General features: G+C 43.7%; 1 protein-coding gene across 1 annotated transcript; it reads right to left on the bottom strand.

Moving 5' to 3' along the window:
• Positions 1–2637: 2637 nt before the first annotated feature.
• On the bottom strand, positions 2638–2954 carry LOC102002861 (40S ribosomal protein S27-like). Its single transcript, XM_005357905.3, has one exon. It carries the CDS (start codon positions 2934–2936, stop codon positions 2682–2684), a length of 255 nt encoding a protein of 84 aa, XP_005357962.1. The 5' UTR covers positions 2937–2954; the 3' UTR covers positions 2638–2681.
• Positions 2955–10816: the final 7862 nt, after the last annotated feature.

The following is a 10816-nucleotide window of genomic DNA, read 5'->3' as shown; positions in this document are numbered from 1 at the left end:
AGAAGGACAGTGTGTAATAAGACTACATGGTGTATGCTGGCTAATGCTGGAAGTTGAGCTCTGAAAGTTACATTCTAGAAGCCTCAAGTGCTGTGCTAAAGAGTTCACCCTTGGGGCTGGAGAGATGGCTCAGAGGTTAAGAGCACTGCCTGCTCTTCCAGAGGTCCTGAGTTCAATTCCCAGCAACCACATGGTGGCTCATAGCCATCTATAATGAGATCTGGTGCCCCTTCTGGTCAGCAAGCATACGTACAGATAGAACACTGTATACATAATAAATAAATGAATCTTTTTTATAAAAAAAAAAAGAAAGAGTTCACCCTTGGGCTGGGCATGCAGCACAGGGGTAGGGTACCTGCCCAGCACACACTACACCCCGTGTTGTGTTTCCAACATCACAAAATAAAACAAGTTTGGCTTTTACTGAGCTCCATAGGGAACCATAGGTCTAGCAAAAGGAAAGTCTGTGGAAAGGGGGACTCATGACTAGAGGCAAGGGAAGCAGAAGTAAGGCAAAAGTAATCTGCTTCCTTCTGATTATCCGTAAACACTTCATCTTCTGAAGTATCATGGGTACAGAGACAACTCACATGCTTGCTAAATTTTCTCTAAGGTCATTTCTTAGTTTTAGAAATTTGTTTTTCTTAGTATGCCATACACATACACACTTTCACACACATGCAAACACACACATACTCACACAAGCTCAAACTAATTATTTCAACACAAGAATTCATCTCTGAGACAAAGGTTAAGCTTAGGAGTCTTGCCTCTCACTGTACACACAGTTATCAAAATGTTACTTGGGAATCACAGTCTATTTCAGAACAGGTAGATAAGTTGACCCCACAGCAACAATGTTCTAAAGTTCATATAATTGTTAACATCCAAACTGAGCTCACTTGTTCACTTTGGGTTTTTTGTTTTTGTTTACTGTTATTGTTTATTGTTATTATATGGACATGCTACTATCCCTGAAGCTAGTTATTCACCCACAAAACTTTTTCTCCTGGACAAAGAAAAAAAAAAAGAACAACTAAATGTTGACAACGATTTCTATCCCTCCCAGTCCCACAGCCATTCACAGTCCCAAACAAACACACAGAGGCCTACATTAATTATAAAATGGTTGGCCTATAAGCTCAGGCTTCTTATTAACTCTTATGTTCTACATTAACCCATATTTCTTGTCTGTGTCAGCCATGTGGCTTGGTACCTTTTATCAGCGAGGCAGTCACATTTTGTTTCCTCTGTGTCTGGGTGACAATGACAGACTGAGCCTTTCCTCTTCCCAGAATTCTCCTGTTCTCATTGCCCTGCCTATACTTCCTGCCTGGCTACTGGCCAATCAGTGTTTTACTAACAATAACAGTGAAAAAATCTTTACAGAGAACAAGACTATTGTCCCACAGCACTTCTACCCCCCTACACCTTTTTTCAAAACAAAAACTTTGAATCTAATCTCCTTTGTTTAGTTTTCTTCCTGCCCATTATCCATAACAACTTGTAACTAACACTCTAAACAAAGAAAAACATCCATAATCCATTTTTCAGGAATGTGGGCATAGTTGTCTAAGCTACTTTCTGCTGATTGGGAGCATTGATAATCTTATGGGGACCTAAAGAAAATTTAGAATCATGGTCAAGTCCTTACTGGAATATTCTATGAGGCTTGATAATCTCAGCCAGCAATCTTGAGCCTGTTCTGGATATAGAACTCAGAAGAAACTCCAACAGAGCTCCTCTGAAATGTTGGATCATTTGGGCCATAAACTCCTATCAGAGATTTTTTTTCATGGGCTATCCTTGATCAAACCTAGTTTTTCTTAACCCAGAATGAATCCACAGCCTCTCATTTCCTTTTCCTGTGGAAACAAAAGCAAAACCTCTTCTCCAAAGTAACATATCTTTTGACTTAAATTTTGAAGTCAAGGCATTTTCAAAATATACATGTGGTATTAATCCAGCAGCATTTGTAATTAAATGACTTTTAGCAGCTATTGTTCCTTCCTCAACCATCAAGCCATTCAAAGACAACACAATAACATACGGTATCCAGATTTTCTGTTTATTTTCCATCTTTGCATAGCTTTATTTTAAACTATATTTTTATTTTTTGGTGAGTTTTTTTGAGAACATAATTTCTCTGTGTATCTTTGTATCTTTGGCTGCCCTGGTACACACTCTGTAGACCAGGCTGCCCTTGAACTCACAGAGATCCGCCTGCCTCTGCCTCCCAAGTGCTGGGATTAAAGGCGTGCGCCACCATCGCCCGGCTACTCTCTTTCTCTTTCTTTTTTCTTTAAGGATTTTATCCTCTTACTTCTCTCTCCCAAGCCAACATATACTTTTAAACACACTGTAAACAATTTAGAGGTTTTCTTTGTTTGAATCTATCTTTACCGTATCTCTCTCTTTTTTTGAACACATGAGTCTTGAGTTTGCTAAGCGTTATGGCTAGGATTAAAGCCAGGGCTTTGATGTTTGGATCCACCCCATTCCTTAGCTTTCAGAGTCTATAAACACCATGTTTATCGCCACAATGCTATGGAGTTTCAAGATCCTTGCTACGCTGTTGGCTATTCATAATCATCATTTAACTGTTTTGTGGTGGGGCTATATATATATATCCTAAATGTGTTTATTGGGATGGTTCCCACTCATCTCGAATCCCGTGCTTTTCAGTGCTGCTTCCTCCTGAAGGAGCATCCTTCTGTCAGGCTTGCTTTCCCGCCTGTAGGCTGACAGAGGACAGTGGAGCAGCCGACACACAGGACTACCGTCTGTGCATGGCTAAAGACCATGGTGATTTTATAGCATCCTGGACATTTCACATCCATAAAATAGGAATTGGGGCTCTGCACCAGGCACTTTTTCTTGTGTTTCCTCTTTTCCTCCTCTGGAGAGGGATGAAGAAGATCCTTTGCGAGAGGCATGTTCTCGTAGGGAGGTCGTCACCGCTGGAAAGGCATGGTAGGGAATCTTAAAAAGAACTGCAAGGATTTTGCAATGAAAGCTAAGTCAGGAAGCCTCTCTTAAATGAGACACACACTTGCCTCTAGCTAACAGAGCCCACCTGAGAAAATACTGCTACCAAGAAGCCATGCTTAACTCTGTTCTTTTGTGTCCAGAATTACCTCCCAAGCTCTCTCAGGTCTTTTGTGACTGCAGTTCTCCATGTTGTCACCATTTGTTGCCTGAGTGCTGTTCCGGGATAATGGTCTTGTTTCCTGTAAAGATTTGTCACTTTTATTGTTTTAATAAAATGCTGATTGTTTGGTAGCCAGGCAGGAAGTATAGGCAGAGTGACCAGGCAGGAAGTATCAGCAGGGCAACGAGAACAGGAGAATTCTGGGAAGAGTAAAGACTCAGTCTGTAGTCATCACCCAGATACAGAGGAAGCAAGATGTGACTGCCTTGCCGATAAAAGGCACTAAGCCATGTGGTTGACACAGACAAGAATTATGGGTTAATGTGGGATGTAAGAGTTAATAAGAAGCTTAAGGTAATAGGCCAACCATTTTATAATTAATATAGGCCTCTGTGTGTTTCTTTGGGACTGTGAACGGCTGTAGGAATGGGCAGGACAGAAATCTCTGTCAACATAAACACTCTGAGAGAAAATAGTAGTTAAAACATATATATCTGAGTGGGCATAGTCAATCTGGTTCCTCTTTGGAAGATAATGGTCCACCCTTAGAGGCTCCTTCCCCATTGCTGTCCCAGCCTTGTATTTCCTTAATTAGATTCCATATTACATATGACTTCACCCCACATATCATCATATTCATGTTTTCAATGGGATCATGGATTTTTCTTAATTAAACATAAAGTAAGTTTCAATGTTCAGATTTCAATAGAAAAAAAGAGAGATGTCTTATATAACCTTCTCCAAATGCCATACCTTTCTCCAGATCAGTATTGATTACAAAGCCATTCACCACATGACCAAAAACACCTAAAAGAAGGTCACCAAGTCTGCTACCACCCCAAGGAAAACTAGTCTTGGGCACTGTCTCCTTGACACCCACACCTCACAGCACTCCCTAAAGGTCAAGTCAGACACTTTCCCAGTGTCTCCTGAGCCCCATGTCAGGCCCACCAGCAGACAGCAGGCCTTCAGCAAAGTTCCTTGTCCTGTTGGTGTCCATGCAAGGATAGTCAGGCCTGTTAGAACGCCTGTCACAGATATTCTGAAGACCCTATTATTAGTAGTAGTTTTCTTTAATTGTTTGATTACTCCCATAATAAGAATTATGAAAAGAAGATCCAGCCCCAAGAAGAATGGAGCAGAACACGTCTTTTCAGGGAAGGCTTGTAGACCAATCTTCTCAACTGGATGGAGAGATGCCTAGAAATAGTGAAGGTCTGAGGGAGTATTTCCAGAGAAGATTGGCATATGGGACAATAACTTTGGGGAAAACACAACTCAGTGGTACAGTAGGGGAGCTGGATGACACATACTTCCAAAGAGAAAGCCAGACAGTAGGTAAACCTATTGTTGGTGCCACTGGCCATGGCCACTGGGCTCCATCTTTCTCATCCTCTCTGTGTGGACTCAAAGCAGACATCCAGAGGTCTCCCAAGCTTTGGCATCACACCGAGGCTGCTGTGCCTTTTGGATTTTAGCATTAACCAACTACTAAGTCTGTGCCTCTCCGGTGTATAAATGACTATCATCAGACTCCCAAGCCTCCAATCATGTAACTAATCCAATCCAATACATGTAATCTCTTGGTTCCATTCCTCTAGAGAATTCTAATACCAGCTGTTTCTTAAACAATAGATGGGAAACCTTCCTCAATCCTACTAATTTGAATGCAACGAAGGATCAACAAGATTACTTGCTAAGCCTCTGCTCTGGGGAGAATAGCCTATACAGTGTGCAAGGCAATCACTTCCAGCTTGGCAGGAGTGATCATTAGTTAATGGGCCCAAATAATCCTCCAATAACCTATTAGGTCTTTATAAAAAGAACACACTATTGTTTGTTAATATGTTGCAAACACTCATCTTAATATACGTATTTGGTTTAGGAGAAACCTACAGCACAGGGTATAATTATAGTCTTTACATACATTTTATAGCATCCCTGATCCTCTTGTATAACTGGGTGTGTTTATGGCTATTTTATATGGAACTTGGTAAGGTTTATGCTTTAGAGGATGATAGTTGTAGTTCTCACAAGTTATTGATCAAGACTATACTTTATTTGATACTAAGTCCCTGGTCAGCCTTTAATTTTAACGGCACCATCGTCACAAAGTAGAAAATGGTTTGTTTTATGAAGGATGTGATTCCTAAGGATTCAGTGTGGTCAGCAAAGGAAGAACTATAAAGTCCAGGCACACACACGTCCAGCTGCGGTGCCAGCGCTATGTCTTAGGTAAGGACTGACTAACAGATTGTGACATGGATAACCAGCAGATGCGTTGTGGAGAAAATAGACTTCAATCTGGTACTGGACAAGAGAGGAGTGGAGTAAAACGTGTGGACACCACGGTCTACCCACGGGTGGGGACAGTCATTGTCATTTAGTTTCTGCTCAACAGATGCCCTAGGTCAGCTCACTCTGCTCTCATTACTGTAGTAGTTCACAGATAACAGAATATCTTGGGTACAAAAGTGAACACTGCTATGTCCTTTATGATATAACAAATAATTATTATTGCCATGACCCAGGCATCATTCTGAGGTGACATCTACAGACAATTGTAACAAGGTCTTTGTTCTCCAAAGGCTCATAGTTCAGTGGGGGAGACAGAAGCAGGTGGTGCAGCATAAGAAATCTTAGAAAAAGACACACGAAAAGAAGGTGCATGTGTAGGCACAAGAAAGGGACAAACGCAGGTGTAAAAGGAAGCCCTGCTGCCTGTCTCGAGCCAGAGCAGCCTCAGGTCATTCCACAAGGTCTCGTGTAGCCCAGGCTAGTCTCAAATTCTGTGTAGCAGGGTTCCTGATTCTCATGGTTCCCCCTTAATTGCTGGGGTTACAGGCATGCACCACTCCACACCCAGCTATCTCTCAAGTTTAAGTGGTATACTGGAATGCCCCAGGGTTCAGTCCTGCGGTCCCTTTTAATTCCTAATCTATCTACGTGGTCTCATTTAACACTAGGATATCTAGACTTTGAACGTCTTCAATGTGTGTAAGCCTGGATGAACGCTAACCCGACCCTCTTCCCTGGATACCTTTACTCATATGATGTATCCAAAGATATAGTTAATCAGAACAAAGGTCCTAGTTTCCTATCACCATATATGAAAACATACGTTCTCATGCACACATCACCATATATGAAAACATACGTGTCCATGCACACATCACACGCCACCACCACCACTGTGACACTATTTCTTCAACTCAATAATAGGCAACCATCCATGCATTCAATGCTTCCAGTTTCCCAAGCTGAAAACCTTGGTTTTAGATGTACTTCTTTCTTTTCTGTGCTACCTACAATCAAGATCTGATCCCATTTTGCCCCTATCTCTGCCGTTACCCCAATCCATACCTCTACTGCCCTCTTCTCAATAACTGCTCAGTAACCTCCCTGCCTCTACCACATCCCTGCGTCCTCTGCCGAGTGACCTCCTGAGGGCTCCCTGTTTCTCGCAGAATAAGACCCGATTTTAAAAGCCCACATGTGATCTACCTGTTTTGTTATTTTTATTTTTTGTTGTTTGTTGGTACTGAGGATGAAGCCATAGCCTCACATTAACCGGGTAAACACATTACCATTGACCTCCAGCCCCACGCAGACAACTCACCTCATCTGTCCAAACTACCTTCACTCTTGATGTGCCGCTGCACCCACATAGACCTACCTCAGACCGGGCAAGTAGCTTCCGGAAAAACTTTCGCTTTTGCTGTTATAGGTGCCTAGAATGGCAGTTCTCAATCTGTTAGTCAAGATCCCTTAGGGAACGGGGGAGAACAACCCTTCCACAGGGGTCTCCTAAGAGCATCAGAAAACAGATATGTACATTACCGTTATGAAGTAGCAACGAAAATAACTTTACAGTTGGAGGTCAGCACAACATGAGGAACTGTCTTAAAGGGTCACAGCGTTGGGAAGGGTGAAATATTCTTCCCTGAATTCTGGTTTTCTTCGCATTCTGCTCACATGTTACCTTCTCAGGAACGTCCTTGGACACCCTGGATAAAAAGGCATGTACTCATCTTAGTCTTTCTTTTTCCTCTTTGCCTAGCTTGCTTTTTTCAGCATAGCACTTGCTACCGGAGCTGGCGTCCATTTGTGTATGAATCAACTATCTACCCAGCATGCTCCACACAGGAGACGTGGATCCTTCATTCCGTGCTCTCCACAAGAACCAAAACTGAGATTGGTAAGGTGTTTATTCAAATACTTGTTGAATAAACAAATGAACAGACTTAAGAAAGCTCAAGACACCATGCTCCCTGAAGGCTGTGGCCACATGGCCACTGACTGTAGTTGGAAATGGTTCCACTGGAAATGGCCTACTTCAGCCGAAGAGCTGATGACACCCAGATGTCCTGCTGAGAGCTGGCAATGTATTGGGAAACATTATCTTGCCCGGGTACCCATAACTGAGCACCGGATTATTACATACAGATCAACCTGTTGTTTTAAAGAAATGTCTGAGTTAAAATGGACACAAAGCAAGTCAGATGTGGTGGTACACACCTGTACACTCCTAGCACTCAGGAGTCAGGGTTTGGTGGAGAGACACAAGTTCAGGGGCCAGCCTGATCCACAAAGTGAGTTTCAAAATAGCCAGGGCTACATTTTTTTTTTAAGTTGCAAGAATTCGGGAAATGAAGAAACCTACAGGAAAATGGGACAGACATTTGAGTCTGAAGTAACTGAATCTTAAAATCAAAACACTGTGATCAAGGTTAAGGTGAATTTGCCTGCCTAGTACAAAATTCAGAAGTGGGGGTGAGGATGAACAACTGGGAGGTGTCATGGTAGGTTGGGAAACCGGGCGCCATGAGATAGCCACACCTGGGGATAAACCTAGGCACCGCTGCAGGACTGTGAGTTACATGCAAACCCCTGTGAACTACTCTCCGGACATAAAATGAAGACAAAGGCCTGGGCGTGGTGGCACACACCTTTAATCTCACCGTTTATTGTCAGCGCTTGGGAAGCAGAAGCAGGGGAATCTCTCCAAGAGTGAGACGTTGTCTAGCAGAGCGGGAAGTGGGGGGAGGAGGGACAGAGAGAGAAAGAACGAAGATACCTGTGTCACAAATCTGTCAGAATTCAAGGCAGGAACCTGAAGGCAGGAACTGGCAGACCACAGAGGAATGGCAACTACTGGCTTTCTCCCCGTGGCTCACTCAGCTTGTTCTCTTAGACAGCCCAGAAACTCTCCAGGGCTGCACTCGCCTGTATCAATGAAGAAAATACCACACAGACATGCCGTGCCGCAGGTCACTCTTGTGGAGGCAGCTCCTCAGCTGAGACTCCTTCTCTACAGGTGTGTTGACAACCGAGATTAGCCACCACGCAGTATTAGTTTTTAAACAATGTTTTGAGTAAATGTAGAAGCTATAGAGCTGTGTATAAGATTGCAATGTTTTTTTTTTCATTTATCTTCCAACTCCTGCATTTTCTACCATAACAGCGTAATTTAAAGCCTTCTTCAATGAGTTCACTGTATGCCCTGGGTGTTCTATGTGGCCAGTTTCCAAGGTATGATTTAGTTTAAAAATCATTTGTTCTAGGGGCTGGACAGATGACTCAGCAGTTAGGAGCTGACTGTTCTTCTAGAGGACCCAGGTTAGATTCCCAGCACCCACATGGTGGCTCACAGCCGTCTGTAACTCCAGTCCTAGGGGTCTCACACTCTCCTGGCTTCCTTGGGCACTACACCAGAGGAGTCCACAAACACAGGTAAAAAGATCCATGTACTTAACATAAAATAAAAATAAATTTAAAAAATGCTATAAAATTTGTTTGCAAGTTAAATAAACTGCGCAAGCATCCAATACCTCCAAAGGCCATGATTTGTGTGATAATTTCGTATGTCCAAAGCCCTGCTCATCAACCAAAAATCTCTGGTATAATAATTAAGTTCATTAATATGCATCTTGAGTATCTGGACCATTACTTATGTGTTAACATTTTCTTTGTACTTTTAGCCTTAGGTGTCCTTAAATTCAGTCACCAGCCCTCGGGTTTTCATCAGTAGCAGAGTTACAGAGAACAAAGGTGAAACACTTGAGTAAGCCGATGTTGAAAAGAAGGTTGAGCTCTTTCCCATTGAAAAAGTCTCCATTTTGTTTATACCTTCCCAGGCATGTGCGCTGGCTGGTTTTTATAGCCTGTTTGAGTGTTCCACTAAGGGAAACCTCCATTGACAATGTGCCTCTATCAGATTTGCGTGTAGGCAAGTCTGCCAGGCATTTCCTTGATTGTTGACTGATGTGGGAGAGTCCAGCCCTCTGTGAGTGATGCCATCCCTGGGCAGGTGGTCCTGGTTTCTCAGACAACAGGTTGAGCGTACCCGGGAGAGCCCACTGTGAGTGATGCCATCCCTGGGCAGGTGGTCCTGGGTTCTCAGACAACAGGTTGAGCGTACCCGGGAGAGCCCACTGTGAGTGATGCCATCCCTGGGCAGGTGGTCCTGGGTTCTCAGACAACAGGTTGAGCGTACCCGGGAGAGCCCACTGTGAGTGATGCCATCCCTGGGCAGGTGGTCCTGGGTTCTCAGACAACAGGTTGAGCGTACCCGGGAGAGCCCACTGTGAGTGATGCCATCCCTGGGCAGGTGGTCCTGGGTTCTCAGACAACAGGTTGAGCGTACCCGGGAGAGCAAGCCAGTGCAGCATTCCACATAGTAGAGTATTCTTCTCATACAAGCATTTTTAAAATCGGCCTTTGATAAGTTTTATCAACCGAAACAGTTTATGCTCAGAATCCAGGTGTTGTGCTAGGAAGGGGCTTCTTGAGGAGTATGGGGAAGGTAAGTGGCTCGTGTAAGAGCCCCAGTAAATATCGCTGCAGATTTGAGGGTTGGCATGTTCTAACAGGACATAAATAGGACTGACATTTCCTAATGGCCTAGACTGTTTGCTGTACAGAACCAAGTGTGGTGACAACGGCGTGTTCCCAGTGGGTTGTCTGGATGGCTTCATTCTATTAGAATTCAGCAATGGCTCAAGCACCCATTAACAAACCTCAGCTGCCACGTCTTCACTGTCAGGAGCCAGATATCTTTTCTAAGTGATTCACCCCCTTTACTCTAATGCCGCATTTCATTTTCATCTCTGCTCTCAGGGGCAGGAGGGAGGGAAAGTGACCAGGATGCAGTCTGTACATATCTGGAATTGACAAAAAAGAAGTCGAGTCAATATAAGAAGAAATAAAGAGAAGCATACTGAGAACAATTTCCTAGACGAGGAACCCAGACTGGGCATGGCTACAAGCTCACTGATGTCCCCACAGCACCTCAGGGGCTCCTCATAGACTTGAACGTACATTTCAGAAAATCTTAGTCATTTAGGAGAGATGACAGATGAAAGCAGAGAGGTCTGAGGAGTCGGGAACCACAGACTCTTGGCACACCTCTTAGGCTGCTGTGGAAGGTTGGATGGGAGGGTATCTGGTTCTGATTCTCTGGAGCTAACTACTTCATCTGCTGCTAGCTGTCCTTAGCTGGGCATGAATGTGAGGCGTGCCCTGGGGAGACTTTCTTCCTGCCTCTGGTTTTGGAGGGCACATTGCTCTGCATTCCCAAGGGAAGGGAGGGCAGACTTGGGAAGCCTGGGTCTTCAGTCACAACCTACCCAGTGACCAGAAATAGCTAAATCAAATTTACAACAT

This window comes from Microtus ochrogaster, chromosome 24 (assembly GCF_000317375.1).
Source record: "Microtus ochrogaster isolate Prairie Vole_2 chromosome 24, MicOch1.0, whole genome shotgun sequence".
NCBI lineage: Eukaryota > Metazoa > Chordata > Mammalia > Rodentia > Cricetidae > Microtus > Microtus ochrogaster.
This window is presented reverse-complemented; position numbering and strand designations above follow the sequence as displayed.